Source organism: Mustela erminea, chromosome 13, assembly GCF_009829155.1.
Source record: "Mustela erminea isolate mMusErm1 chromosome 13, mMusErm1.Pri, whole genome shotgun sequence".
In the NCBI taxonomy this organism is placed as follows: Eukaryota; Metazoa; Chordata; class Mammalia; order Carnivora; family Mustelidae; genus Mustela; species Mustela erminea.
The window spans coordinates 74,825,593-74,840,670 of NC_045626.1; the positions used below are offsets into that span (position 1 = coordinate 74,825,593).

The 15,078-nt window shown below is 53.5% G+C and overlaps 1 protein-coding gene across 5 annotated transcripts in view; it reads right to left on the reverse strand.

Moving 5' to 3' along the window:
* Positions 1-4,833: 4,833 nt before the first annotated feature.
* The window catches only part of ACACB (acetyl-CoA carboxylase beta), a 121,077-nt gene continuing 110,832 nt past the window's right edge, over positions 4,834-15,078 (reverse strand). For 4 of the 5 annotated variants that reach the window (XM_032310119.1, XM_032310120.1, XM_032310121.1 and 1 more), the window contains 9 exons: positions 13,653-13,749; positions 11,747-11,843; positions 11,073-11,208; positions 10,119-10,296; positions 8,872-8,984; positions 7,385-7,539; positions 6,546-6,716; positions 6,309-6,445; positions 4,834-5,419 (listed from right to left, as the gene is read on the reverse strand). In XM_032310119.1, coding sequence (XP_032166010.1) covers positions 5,293-5,419; positions 6,309-6,445; positions 6,546-6,716; positions 7,385-7,539; positions 8,872-8,984; positions 10,119-10,296; positions 11,073-11,208; positions 11,747-11,843; positions 13,653-13,749 — 1,211 coding nt within the window. In that variant the 3' untranslated portion in view covers positions 4,834-5,292. Of the gene's footprint in view, positions 5,420-6,308; positions 6,446-6,545; positions 6,717-7,384; positions 7,540-8,871; positions 8,985-10,118; positions 10,297-11,072; positions 11,209-11,746; positions 11,844-13,652; positions 13,750-15,078 lie in introns of those variants that run through there. The other variant, XM_032310123.1, reaches the window with a different exon arrangement.

The following is a 15,078-nucleotide window of genomic DNA, read 5'->3' on the forward strand; positions in this document are numbered from 1 at the left end:
ATTCTTGGCATTCGCCACCCTCTGAACCCCACCCTCTGAACCGAGCTAAGCCCCAGGAAGCTGCTCCTGAGGAGTACAGACAGCTCAGTCCCCCACAGAGGCAGGAGACTCACCCATTTCCCAGATAAGAAAATGGAGACTCAGCTCGTGATCGTGCAGCTTTTCTTCTCCCTCGGGGAGAAATTGCCCACGTTCTAACCAACGCCGCTGGTGAACGCGGACAGGGGCTCACTTTGCGACATGTGCTGTGACATGGCTTAGTTCATTTATCCTGGGGGGGGGGTAGTAGGCGCCATCCCCTGTGGGAGGCGGAATAGTGGCTTCCAGATGGTGGCCACGTCCTAACCCTGTGACTTGGTTCTGTTACAGCAAGGGCGAGGAAAGGAGCAGGTGGCATTAAGGTTGTGTATCAGCTTCCCTGAAACTAGGGAGGGGGTCCTGGATACCCAGGTAAGCCCTGTTGTAACCCCGGGATCCTAAGAAGTCAAAGAGGGGGCAGGAGGTTCAGTGTCAGCGCTGAAGAGGACACCTCACCAGCTCTGACAACAGAAAGGGGCCCCTCCACACAGGAAAACACAAGCAAACAGACTTTCCCTCTGAGCCTCCCAAAGGACCACAGGCTTCACAACACCCTGACTCTGGCCCAGCGAGACCGTCTCAGACTTGTGATCTCCAGAACTGCGAGAGAACAAGTGTGTGTTGTTTTTCAGCCACTAACCAGCTGTCTCAGGAAACAAACACGCCATTTTACAGAAGAGGAAACTGAGGCTCAGAGAGGCAGAGCACGCTTACCTGGGAGCACTCAGGGCTGGAGGTGGGACTCCCAGCAGCCCTGCTGCTTCCCCTCCGGCCCCTTATCCAGCCCCGGCTGGCTGGTCTGAAGTGGAGCTGAAACTGAGGGTTTGACCGCAGGTCTGCAGAGCTTCTGGCCCTTTGCACGGCGTCGCCCTGCCTGCCTCGAGGAGTGTTTTCTCCTGAAAGGCAGCTGCGGGAGGTTTGGGGAAGGGGACAGAAGGAGTGGACCAAAGGTAGAGGAGAGGAGGTGATGAAGCAGGTGTTCCCTCCCCTGGACGAGGCTGGTTGTCTGACACTGTCTCTCCTCTGGATATGAATGCGGGGCCTCCCATCCCCAGGGTCTCAGCACCTCCACCTCCAGTTGGAGGGTAGCAGGACGAAGCCCAAACTGGCGGAAGGAAGGCCCGAAGGCGCAGGAGACGCTGGGTGGGCGGGGGGAGCAGGACGCCCAGGAATCGAAAATTTAACGGTGCACTCGGGCAAGGCTGCCTGTCCCCGCCACCCTGTTGAAGGGATGCAAGCAAAAAGGTGCAATGACTTCTGAGTTCAAATTACTTCTAGGCTTGACCTATAAGGATGGCGACTGTAAAAATGAACAAAAAAGCTGGTACGTGTTGGGGAGGATATGGAGAAAACTGAATCCTCGTGCCCTGTTGATGGGAAGGTAGGATGGTGTAGCCCCTATGGAAAACAGTACCACGTCTTCTCCAAGTGATGGAGAGAATTGTCATCCGGTGCACAATTCCACATCTGGGCAGCTACCCCCAGAGGAGTGAAAGGAGGGACTCGGAGATGTCTTTGCACTCCCATGCTCACAGCCAGCATTATTCCCAAAAGCCAGAAGGTGGAAGAAACCCAAGTAACTCTCGATGGATGGATAGATGGCTGGATGGATGAACAGAATGTGGGCGCTGTGTTCTGAAGTCTGTGTCCGGCCATGCCTCCCATTCATTAGTTGGAATCCTAAAGCCGGCAGTGATGGCATCCGGAGGTGGGGCCTCTGGGAGGTCCTTAGATCAGGAGGGTGGAACCTTCCTGAAGGTGACTAATGCTCTTAGAAGAGGCCCCAAGAGAGCTCCCTGCCCTTTCTGTACACGGTGAGATGTTTGCAACCTGGAGGAGGTCCCTCGCCTGTCCATGGTGTCACCCTGATCTTGGATTTCTAGCCTCCAGAAGTGTAAGCTATGAAATTCTGTTATTTATAAGCCCCCAAGCCTGTGGTATTTTGTTATAGAAGCCCGAACGAACTAAGACAGGAGTGCATATGTTCCATGGAATGTTATCCAGCCCAAAAGATGGATGTTCGGACACCTGCAGTAACAGGGAAGAACCTTGTGGAACGTGTGCTGAGCGAAAGAAGCCAGCCACAGAGAGACAAATACTGCGTGATTCCACTCACAGGAGGTACCTAGGGTTGGCAAATGCACGGACAGAGACAGAAAGTAGCTGGCGGTTGCCGGGGCGGGGGGAAGGGGCAATGGGAGTGTGTAAGGGGTAAGGAGTTCCCGTTTGAGACAAGAATGTTGTGGAGATGGAGGGCCGTGCTGGTTGCTCAACTGTGTAGATGTACGAAACGTCACTCAACTGTATACATCAGAATGGCTAAAATGGTGAATTTTGTTATGTATACCTTACCCCAATAAAAAAATGAAAAATGAGACATCCTAGATTCTTGGCCTGTGTTTCCTGGACACGAAGCTGCTTAGAGCTACACGTGGGTGGGAATATCACAAGATACAGATCATCATTGGGAGTGGCCTTTCCTGTCATCTCTGGGGGTGACCACATCTCTGCTGTTAAGACTGCTTTCCAAAATCCCTCTTCCGCTCAGTAGTCGGAGGGACTTGGGGATCCCTAGGTATACATTTCGTTTTCAAATCCACATTTCATATGTATATTTGTACTTTTTTTTGCATGATACATATGTACCATGTAACAGGAGAAGCACAGAAGCTGAGGGACCAGCTCCCAACTGGAGGTGGTCAGGGAGAACTGACTGGAGGAAGCACCATTGTTTTTTGTTTTTTGTTTTTTAAGATTTTGTTTATTTATTTGACAGAGCAAGAGATCACAAGTAGGCAGAGAGGCAGGCAGAGAGAGAGGAGGAAGCAGGCTCCCTACCAAGCAGAGAGCCTGATGTGGGGCTCGATCCCAGGACCCTGAGATCATGACCTGAATGGAAGGCAGATGTTTAACCAACAGAGCCACCCAGGCGACCCTCAGGACGTGATTTAAAGAAAAAACACATTTTGAGAGATACGCTAATGCCTGCAGTTCACTCTGAAATGGGTCCAAATAAGAAAATGGATTGGCAGATTGAGAGAGGGTTGGACAGACAGATCGATAGTAAGCAAAGACATGCACAAGAGAATGTCAAAGATAGCTGTGAGTATCAGACGATTAGGGGTCTGCGGCAGAGAATTCAACTTTTTGGTGTTTGGAGATTTTTCATAGTAAAGTAAATGACTCTGGGTTAAAAGGCCAGCTGACTTTTGGAGCTGGGGAATTAGGTGGGGAGGGCAAACCAAGGGGCAGAAGTTAGGGTGCCAAGCTTGGCAGCGCCGTACATTCATGATGTAGACAAGCTCTTACACACAAGGACATGGTGCTCATTCAGGTGGTTGGTCGGGGCGCAGGGGCTCCTGAATCTGCTGACCCCGGGAGGGAGAGAAGTCACTGAATAGAGAGGGTGGCTGGCCTCCAGCCCAGGCCTGGCCCGGGAGGTGTCAGTTCTTGATGGGGATCCGAGGGATGATGTTGGTTGGATTAGCCACGGGGAGAGGAGTAGGGCCGGTCTGGATGGTGTCCTCAAGTTTCATGATACAACCTCTGCAGAGGTTAAGGGTTTCTGGAAAAGCAAGAAGCCTAGCAAGACTGGGTCTGGCTCAGCAGATAGCAGAGAGCGACGGGCGCCCCTTCTTGAAGTCAAGCTGAAAAGACCAAGTCTACCTGTGGCCTTCAGGATACAACCTCCTAACAGAGCTTTGTCTTCCTCGGATGGGGGCTTCCTTAAGATGTCAGCTGAGGCGGGAGGCTGGTGAGCTGCAGTGGAATCACCCAGGGAGGCAGGCTGCCTGTTCTGGTCCCGAGAATAAGTCAAGGCCAAAGTGCTTCCTTTAAGAAATACTTTATTCCACACATCTCCTGGTGGGTTCCCCCACCCACCCCTCCCAGGTAGCAGCTAGTCATCAACTTCTCTTTCCTCCCAAAGCCAAGAGAGCCTCTTGCACCTGGAAACGTTTCTTCAGGTCCCAAGGCAGCACAGAGGTCTGCTCCCTCCCCTGGTTGGCCTCCGGATGGGACAGCAGCTCATTCATCTTTCTCCCACTCCTCACGGCTGCCAGGACAATCTCCTTTGCCAGGGCTGTCATTGGCTGATGGCCCAACTGTATTTTTTCAACTCAGGCATCCTCAAGCATCCTGGCTTGTGGGGGCTTCCCTGAACATCCTCACCAGCCTCTGAACAGGTTCTCAGGGAAACTGCCCATCCTGACAGTAGGGGAGTGGCTGACTGCTTCCATCCCTGTCACCGGGGGAACCCAGGGACGGGGCCCGGAGGACAGCAGGTCTGATGTGGGGCAGCCTGTGAAGCCCAGAGCTGGAGGGCCTGTCACAGAGATCTCCCTGAGCAAATCAGTGTGGCCCCAGGGGCCACAGCTCCACCCCTTGGGGCCGGGTCCCTCCACCAACATCGAGGCACCAGGTGAGAGAGTGACAGCAGAGGGCCTCTCCGGGAGGGGTAGTGTTGATCATAGCAGTGACACTCATGACCCACCTGTCCACCAGGATGTGTGCAGGGGGAAGGAAGGGGCCAGCGGGGGGCTAGGAGCCACAGGGAAGCCGGATGATTCTGCCCATTTACTGTCCCTCCCTCAAAAACAAAATCTCTGAGCATGGACTATCAATGAGACATTCCTGGCGACTCACTAAGGGCCACTTGGGGAATAATAAACCATTTCATCTCTTAGAAAATCATTCAAATCCTTTTCCGGGTGACTCAACAGCATCTAAATAAGCATCATTACAAAAATAGGTTTGTTTTTTTTTTCTTCTTGTCTCTGCTCTTCTTTCCTTGGCCTAGTTACTCTGCTGAAATATAGAAGATGCTTCCATCATGAATTGGTCTCAGAGTAAAAAAAATAAAAGATTCCATGATCTGATACAAGAACTCCTCGATCCCACACGCCAGGCAGAAGGAAACCGGGGTGTTTGGGTTCAGGCTGATTTGGTGACGCAGCAAAACGTGTTGTCTCAAGAGACATAGACCAAACTTCCCCGAAGCAGAGAGGAAGCTGTTTCTGTTTGGAAGGAGACACTCCTGAGACTTCTATTGAGACAGGAGTGAGTGGGAGGCCAGTAGCCCTGAAGAAATGTCCAGGATTTTTTTTTTTTTTTTTTTTTTAAGCAAACCCCCAAGGTCCTGATGAGGCCTGCGGTAGGCGGGTCAGCATGATTTCTCTTGCCTGTGGTCCTGCAAGAGAGTGTGGTGGGCTGGGTTCAGGTGGAGGCTGGGCTGTCCATGGTGGACAAAAGGTGAATGACTTGTGCCCGCTCGGCCGGGCTGACGTGCTGGCTCATGTACACAATACAGTCCGCAGCTACTTCTGGATTGTCCTGTACCAGGCTGCGGGGGAGGGGAGAGAAGGGTTGGGGTCATTCCTGCCACTTACGTCAGTGGGCCCTAGGGCAGTCCCCAGAATCCCTGTGCAGGGCCGTGTCATATTCCAGGGTGCGTGACGACCCAGAGCTCCCAAATCTCTTCGTGCTGTGGTCACCATGGGGGTGACAGTCCCGTGTAGTGGGAGAGATGAGAACACCTCAGAGGACGGTGGAGCCCATGAGTCACTAGCTGTGGGACTTCCCCGGAACCTCAGTGTTGTTCCCCAAATGGTCCATGGGATCACCTGCCCACCTCACAGGGGACCCTGCTGGAATGGGGTGAGCAAATCCCTGGGAAAGGCTGATACCACATGGGAGGTAGCAGCCTAGCACCCAGCAGTTAAGAATGTGGGTTCTCACAAATGAGCTCTAGTTGGGACACCTGGGGGACCTCAGTTGGCGAAGCTTCTGCCCTCGGCTCCAGCCATGATCCTGGGGTCCTGGGATCAAGTCTCCTTCCACAGCAGGGGGTCTGCTTCTCCCTGTGCCCCTCCCCCTGCTCATGCTCTCTCTCAAATAAACAAATAAAATCTTAAAATAGGAAATACAGAGTACTGTGAATTGTGTAAGCCTGATGATTCACAAACCTATGCCCCTGGGGCAAATAATACATTATATATTAAAAAAAAAAAAAAAAAGGAAACACACACACAGACACATACACACACACACACAGCGCAATGGCTGTGACCTTGGACAAGTTATCCTATAGACTCCCGCAAGGAATGCAGCCATGAGCCCAAGGCCCAGGGACCATGCAGCCGTTCTGGAGTTGGGCAGCTGGAAGAAAACTGTGGTCCCCGCACTTGCCGATAAGTCCAAGGGATGGGCAAGGGGGTGATGTGGCCACTCACCCTCTGATGGCCTTGAGGACGGAGTCACGCTTCAGGCACTTGATGTTCTCGCGGATGGTGGAGTGCAGGCCGTCCCCCGCCTGCCAGTGCTGTTCCAGCCACCGCACCACCATCTGGTTGTTGTCCCACATGTAGGCCTGGGGGAGGGGGAGAGGCTGGCTCAGAGAGAGACCCCCACCACCCAGCAGGCTAGCCTCTGCCCCCCACCTCCATCTCCACCCCAGGCCCCAGGCCCACCTTGACGGCCCCCTCGGTCTCCACGAACCAGCGCCGCAGCATGGACTGGATGTGCACGTGGCTCAGCTCAGGGCTGGCCTGCAGGATCTCTTGCCTGATCTGGTCCTCCAGCAGGAGGCGGCGCAGGCGCCAATACAGAAAGGTGCGCGAGGTCTTCCATTCCAAGATGTCCTGTGGACAAGCCCCAGCCAGGCCTGAGCCCTCTGGGAGGGGATGCAGGGCGCCATCTGGGGCTAGGGCCTGCACGAGGCACGGCTCTCTGATTATTCCCATTTTGCAGACCAGGCAACTAAGGCTTTCAGGGGAGGCAGAGGCCCCTGCCCTGGGGAGGTGGCAGAGGCGAGAAGGCACCAGCAGCCAACACTGGTTCAGCAGAGGCAAGCAGAGCTTAGGCTGGGAGGGAGCACCCCAAACAGGGTGGTAGGCTGACTGTAGGATATCCTCTCAGGGACAGCGCGATGGGGTGGGGCTCGGGATCAGCAGTGCTGGGGGAGTGCAGGGCAGGACCAACCCGTCCCAACTGCAACCCTGGCGCACACACACACACACACACACACACACACACATCAGACTGATGGTCCCAAACCTCGCTGCCTGTTAGAACTTCCTGGGGATTTGAAAGCACGCTGATGCCCAGCTCCCACCCCGCCTCCCCCAGACTCTGATTGAATTGGTCTGGAGAGCAACCAGGGCCCTGGGATTTTTTTCTTTTTCTTTTTTTAATAGCTCCCCAGGAGATTCTAATGTGTGGCACTCCCGCCCAGATCGCCTCCTGTTTGGAAACCAAGCCACCTTGGGCTGGACCCCTCACACCCTGCCCCACAGCCACGGGCCCTTACAGCAAGGGCACCCTTCTCCAGCATGCAGATGGGCTTGTCGTGGAGGCTGGCGAACTGCACCGCCACCTGGTGATAGACGGGCAGCAGCAGTTGCTCCCGGGCCTTCAGCTGGCCCTCCAGGTCCTTGCGGTCCTTGTCGGAGAGCCCTGGTGTTCCTGTGGGCAAGGGCACAAACCAGGCTTTGTGGCACGGGCCTTCACTGGAATTCCGATTGTACCCCCAAATCAAGCGGCTCTTGCCGTCTCAGACAGGCACTCACAATGGCAAGACGGCCTTGAGCACGCAACTGTGAAGATGCCCCCTTTTATCAGAAAGAACCATGCGCTTTGCATATTGCAAAAGACATAGAAGGGAAGATTATAAACAACTCTTGCCAATTTCACACCTTAGAAGAAACAATTTCTTTGAGATTAATAAATTAGGGAAGCTCTGCCAAGAAGAAACCAGATAACCTGAATAGTCCTGTGCATAACAGAGAGGCATTTGTAGTTAGAAACCTCCCACCAAAGATTTAAAGAAATAATACCAATTCAAACTCGGGATATAGGAGAGAACACTTCACAACTCATTCTAAGAGATCGGCATTACCCTGACACCAAACCAAAGAAATAACACACACACACACACACACACACACACACACACACACGGATAAACCTTCTACAGAGCACAGCTACAAAGATATCACCATCCAGTATGGACTTTTTTTTTTTTTAAGAGAGTGAGTGAGTGAATGAGCGGGGGAAGGAAGGGCGGAGGGAGAGGGACAGAGAGAATCTGAAGCAGGCTCCACAGTCAGCGTGGGGCCCAATATGGGAGTCAGTCTCACAACCTTGGTGTCAGAACCTGAGTCAGGGGCACGTGGGTGGCTCAATGGGTTAAGCCTCTGCCTTCGGCTCAGGTCATGATCTTGGGGTCCTGGGATCAAGCCCTGCATCGGGCTCTCTGCTCAGCAAGGGGCCTGCTTACCCCCTCTCTCTCTGCCTGCTTGTGATGTGTCTGTCAAATAAATAAATAAAATCTCTAAAAAAAGAAAAAGAAAGAACCTGAGCCAAAATCAAGAGTCAGACAATGAACTAATTGAGCCACCCAGGTGCCCCCAATATGGACTTTTAAACAGAATTACACCTAAGGTTACAGGAGAAACAAAGCTATCATTCAAACAAAACTGGTAAAATATTTTGTCTGATGGACAATTCTAAAAGGACATCTTGTTGTGAAAATGCTTATCTTCTTCGCTGGTCCCAAATACTTCCATTTTTTATATTTTGGGTGTGTTGAGAAATAAAAACACTAAGGCATTACACATAATTTTTTAACGTTAGAGGGGTTGATTTTGCTACACTGATCACTGAAAACATCTCACCATTTTTGTGGCTGTGTTTTGGCACGTTTCACTTTGTTTTCACCGTGCTAGAAGGCCCTGGTAGCGGAGCGGGCGGGCCCCTCTTGCCCTCTGAGAGATGAGGCACTTCTAACCCTCTCACCTAGCTGTTCCACGAGCTTCTTGTAAGCTGGGTCAATCCTTCTCATGGTCTTTATCAGATCTTTCTTTCTGTACTTAATCTCCACCGTTCCCTCCGGCTCCAGAATATTCGCCCTGAGAAAAGAAGAGGGAGGGGTGGAAGTGTAGGCAATGTTCCCCAACAAGCAATGGCCAGGAGACATGGGGTCGAAGCAGGAGAGCCAGGAAATCTGGGTGTGACCTCTTAGCTCTTTCACAGACTCAAGTCAGAGGGGACTCTCCCGTCATCTGCTTCTACAGCCATAAAATGAGGGGCTGAGCCTACATTTTAAAATCAAGTTTTCTGAGCTCTGAAAGGCCCTTTCAGCTCTGTAAGCATATGGTTTTCTCCAGAACGGCCTAGCTCTCCTGCTCTTCAGTCTCTCCTAATGTCTGTTCTCTTCAGGCCACAGTACTGTTTCTGATCTCCTTTAGAGTTCACGGAGTCACAATGCATGGTTCAGTGGGAGCTGGCCTCCCATTTCAAGCCTCACACTCACACTTCAGACTGCCCCCTCCCCCATCCTTTGATAGCTTGGAAGCCCTGAGGAATACTCCATGGAGCTTTGAGCTTCCTGGTGGCCAGAGTGAGAAGTTCATGATCACTCCACTGGAGGCTGCTTGTGTCCTGAGCCCTTCTGGAGGCCTGGAGCCTCAACAGTTGAGTGATGGAGCCTCAACAATACCCCATGAGGGTCTCGGTGCACTGAAGGCAGGACAGGTTTGGCTCATTTGCACATCATGATGTCTGCCATAATGCCTGGCACATAGCAGGTACCCAGTAAGTCTTCACAATAAACGCTTCACCAACTGACCCACCCAGGCGCCCCTCTACTGAAAAAATCTACTTGTGCACTGGATGCTAGCTTCAGTTTGCTAAAGCTGGATGCTCTCCATCCTTCAGAAAGTCAGAATGCCAGGCACCTGGGTGGCTCAGTTGGTTAAGCGTCTGTCTTCCGCTCAGGTCATGATCCCAGGGTCCTGGGATGGAGCCCCACAACAGGCTCCCTGCTCAGTGGGGAGTCTGCTCTCCCTCTCCTTTTGCTGCTCCCCCCTACTCATGCTCTCTCTCTCTCAAACAAATAAATAAATAAACCTTTAAAAAAAAAAAAAAAGGATCTCAATGTCCTGGTAATCCCTGGCCAGCAGCTCAAAGGTGACAACAGCATCTGAGGACAAGGGCTGAGAATAAGCAATCTGACTCAGCCAGATTGAGGGAGACACACCCACCTGCTTTCCTTGTCTGCGTACAATTCTATGCACAGGGGGTTGATGGAGGAGTCCATGACCACCCAGGAGCCTCCCCGGAGCTCTGCGTTGGGTGGGATATAGGACAGGATGGGCTGTTTATACTGCCTGAGGCTGTCCACGATGTAGGCTCCGAACTTTAGCATCTGGTCGTACATGTCTGCCAAGCAAAGCAGTCACCTGGTGAGGAGGCCTCCAGCCCTAGCACCTATCCACGTGCCAAGCCCGTAGCCCTCATCATCCTGGGGATCCCAAGAAAGTGTGATCAGCCAAGATGCTTTGAGGCACCATGGAAAGAGCTCTGAGCTGGGAGTTAGGAGTGGGCCCAGGTACAGAGGGCACCCTGACCACACATGTGACCTTGGACATGTCACTCTCCCTGCCTGGGCCTCAGTGTCCCCATCTATAAAAAGGAGGCATAGGGCCATCCCAAAGATTCCTTCCAGCTCTGACTCTGGGATGCCCTCACCAATGCCTGGCCCCCTGCCCAGCAATAACAGGTCCTTGCCTCCTGCCCACACATAGCGTGGCCCTTATTTTCCACCAAGTACCAGGCACCTTACGTGGTTACAGTGCACAGTACAATCAGCCATCGTCACACCGAGAGCTGACACCATATGCCAGTGATCAGCCCATCAAATAGCCCCCTCGGGCCTCTCGGGTTGGTCTTAGCCTCTTCACAGGAGGAAAATTGCCAGAGCTGCCCTCCTGGCCCTGCCCCTCACAGTGTGACCTCCGGAAAGTCACACGGGGAACCCTCATGTCCTCATCTGTAAAATGAGAAGATGTGACCTGAACTGGTCCCGTCCTCAGGACCTCAGCTAAGAGGATGACGAAGCCATACAGAGGAGAACTATAGCACTACATTGAGGGGGCCTCCCTCTCCTGGGTGCTGACTCTGCTGCTTCGGGACACCCAGAGGAGAGACAGCTGTACCTTTCATGCCACCGGAGAACCCCCTCCAGTTGGCAAAGATTATCAGGGGCAACTTCTCTCGGTTAAAATCCTTGATGGCCTGGGCTGTCTTGTAGGCCGAGTCTGGGAGCCACACCTGGCCCACCTGCTGGATTATCTGAAACACGGAGTGGCCTGGATCAGACTCCTCTCTGTGAGAGTGGCAAGGGGACACGGGGACAGTCATCTGAGCCCCACCCTAGAGGGCAGGCAATCTGGTCTGTGTTGGCACCTGCCTCAGAACCAGGGCTCACAGGGAGGGCCCAAAGCTAGTCTGTGAGGGGCTGTGCTTGCCTCCATGGGCTATAGGTTCCTTTTGGCTCATTTTAGGCTCAAAGGGTAGCTAGTCCCGACTACACTGAGTCCTGGATCCCGCCCCCTGCCTTCTGAGCTCCTCCTAGCATGTGCCGTGGCCCACCCTAGAAACAGTGACAAGGATGGTGGCAGAAGGCAGGGAGGATTCCCAGGGACCTGTCACCCTCTAAAGAAGAAGAAACACCATGTGGGGCATTTATGCATCCCTCAGAAACCGTGCTGGAGAAATGGGACCCCAGGGCCAAGGACTCACCCCAGGCTCCAGCATGTGACCACCCAGGACCCGCTCTTTGTTGGGGAAGCCAGCAGGAACAGCAGTCCCAAGTTCCCAGACCCCTCACCTTCGCCTCTGAATCCAGGTTGGCAGGGTCCGCAGGAATCACCACCTCCACGGTCCGCGTCTCCACGGCGATCACTCCAACAGGGATACCCCCCAGCCTGCGAGGCCCGGCGTGGGTCAGCCAGGCTGGGTCAGCCAGGCCACACCCCCCGTGGACTCAGGGTACATGGGTCCTCTAGGCCTTGGGGGACATCCTATAGGCATCCTGGGTATACGGTGCTCATGGTGGGGAGGGGGGCAGGCAGAAGACAGCACTCTTTTCACTCGAGTGGGGCATTCTCTTGGAAGCACTTCTTTGGAAGTTTCCAAAGCAGTTAGAGCCTCCTCACAAGCTGGTGGGCTGGAAAGGGGTTGTTGGCGCCCCTCTTGGGGGCACCAGTCGTGGTGGTGACAGGGACGGCCAGGCCACTGCAGGGACAGGAGCAACGCTGTCCACTAGAACTTTCTGCGATGTTGGCACGTTCTCAGTCTTGTGCCATCCAGGACAGCAGCTGAGACAAGCTACTTCCTGAGCACTTGAGGCATGGCGAGTGCAACAGAGGAAGGGGGTTCTCTTTCAACTCAGCTAGGTTTACACGGTCATCCGTAGCCAGCAGCTACCACGCGAGACAGGGTGGGTCTAGGTACAGACCCATTTGGAAGGGTCGAGGGATGCCGAGCCTGCAAGAGCTTCTGCTCAGGGGGGATTCTGTGACATCAGTAACCGTCACTGCAAGCTCCCAGCTGGCCCTGTGCCGGGTGCGACCCTGGGTTACTCTTGTTTATGCTCTCAGGGACCGTGGGGAGGGCAAGTCTTTCAAAAAAGGAAGGGTCTCCAGGCGGAAGGGGGAAAAGATCTCATTTGCGGTTTTAAAAAAGTGTTTTTAAAATAAAACACTTATGGAAAAGTGACCAGCTGTAATGCTTGGCTTCATGGTTAGTATTTTAATACGTATTTATTGCCTGGAGAGAAACAACAGCAACAATAAAGACAGTACTGGCAGCCCCTACCACTTACGGAGCATTTGTGATTGATTTTTTTTTTTTATTAAGTAGGTTCCACGCCTGGCATGGAGCCCAACGTGGGCCTTGAACTTGCGACCCTGAGATCGAGACCTGACTGGAGATCAAGAGCTGGCTGCTTCACTGACTGAGCCTCCCAGGCGCCCGCATTTATGATGTTATAAGTGCTTAACATTCATCATCACAACAGTCCTCCCTTGTGGTTTAGTAGGATTATCAACCCCACTCTGCAGAGGAGGACGTGGAGGCCCAGAGAGGGTGAGTGACACAGCCGGGCTTGGCCTCAGGTCAGACTCCGGAGTCGGAACCCGTGGCAACGACATCGTGCCAGGAATCTGAACGGTAATTATAAGGACACTGCTTTGGGCTCCGTGTAGGAAGGATCTTGCTGGGAGCGGGATATATCTGAAAAGAGGAGGACTACACTGCTGAGGAGTGAGATGCTCAGCTCTGGGAGCATTCAAGCATTTAAGCCATCCACCAGCTGTGTGTAGACGAGGGGGTTTCTGACCCTGGCCCTTCTGAAAGGAAATTCCTAGTTCGGAGTGTGTGTGCTGTTTTCTGGCGGGAGCACCCAGAGCTGTCTTCTAATTCCCCGAGGGGCCCATGGCCCCTGTGGCTATGGATCCCTGCCCCAGGGACAGACACTAGGGGCCAGGGTGCTGGCCGCCAGCAACAAGCTAGCTGAGAGGTCTGCTAAGGCCCCAGAAAAATCCAGACTTCATGAAGAAGTTCGTCATCCAGAAAACAATCCCCCAGGTTGGTTTTTCTTTCAGAAAATCCTGATGCCAAAGCAAAATGCTCTTGGGGGTCACCTGAGAGGAAAGGGCCTCTGGTCTAGTGCCTGGGGGTCCCGATGTCTGGGGAGGCTAGCTGAGTGCAGCCTGCCCCGTCTTCAAGGTTACCTTGCTCGTCCTGTTACCACAGTCTGGGCCCAAGGTGCCATGATTTCCTTGAAACTGCCATGGTCGAAGAATCCACTCTGCCAGGATCCCTTCAGAGCTGCAGACAGGAGGACAGAAGCCCAGGCCAAGGGGTGGGGTTGATGAGGGTCCTTAGGGTCTGCCTGGTGGGCCAGATAACCTGGCACTGACGGCCCAAACACCTGCTTCTCCAGAAAACCATACAGATCCCAACCCCGTTAAAAAACAAAACAAAACAACAACGAAAAAATCCCCCCAAAAAACAGGGCTGCAGAAAATACTCCAAGGCAGGAATTCAGCAGCTCCTGTCAATGCCAAACACATGGAGATCCTAATCCTAAGGATCAGCCCAAGACGCAAATAGAGTTGATGGGACACCTTCAAAAGGTGGGATTTGGGAAAGGGACCACGTGCCCCGAAAACCTCATATGCTGGCTGCAGCCTCACAACATTTAACAAGGAGGCGGGGCGCATCGTCAACTTCTAAAAGGAAGCGATAATGAGACAGAGAGAGAGATGGAGAGAGACAGAGAAGAGAAGAGGAGGAAGGAGGGAGGATACGATGACGTCTGCTGCAGCCGTCCCTGGACAGGGAGCAGTGCTGTGTCCATCACGGGGTTCGGAGCCAGGTAACAGGAGGGCCACAAGCTGCCAGGGAGGAAAGCTGGGGGCCCAAACCCCAAGCAGCCTGGCCCCAGAGTCTGCTTGGGGGCTGGCCTGACCAGACGGAGAAAACGATCAGAAACAAGTTGGATATTTTATAATCAACTTCAAGCCACACCCCTCGGTGCTCACAGGTGAGAAAACACAAGAGAAACCCGAGAGGGGCACGCAAGCCGAGGGGCGCCCTGCGCCTCTGTGCCCCATGCTGCCCCCCCCCCGGAGGGGGGGCGCCCTCCTGCGCCACACAGCTGGACAGCCACTTTCTAAAGGTGGCAGCATCTGAAATTCTAGACTGGGGGATTAGGGGGATGGGGGTAGCTCAGCTTTCCTGCTCTGTTCTGGATGCTCAGAATGTAACCATACACCTCCCAGAGACAAACCGGCCCCTCTCAGGGGGAGGGAGGGATGGAGAGAATGTGTGTGCGCGCACATCTCTACGTGTATGAGTGTGCAGAAGAGGCTGGGTCGTCTGTCCTGGGTGAACCCCTGGAGGGCTACATCTGTAAGGTGGAGCCAAACAGAGAGATGGAAAGAAAGACGGAGAGAGGGGGTAGTCATCTCTGGGGACACTGATGTCTGCATTTTCCACCTCTGTAACCACGGGACAGTTTTGGGAGGGAGACCATGACCTGTGTCACGCTTCCCCTCCATGGACCAGCCCCAGAAACCAGAGGCTGCTTCTTGGTTAACAGCTCAGGAGAAGCATAGAGGAGAAAATCCCCATCCCTCCACGCCCTCTACATTT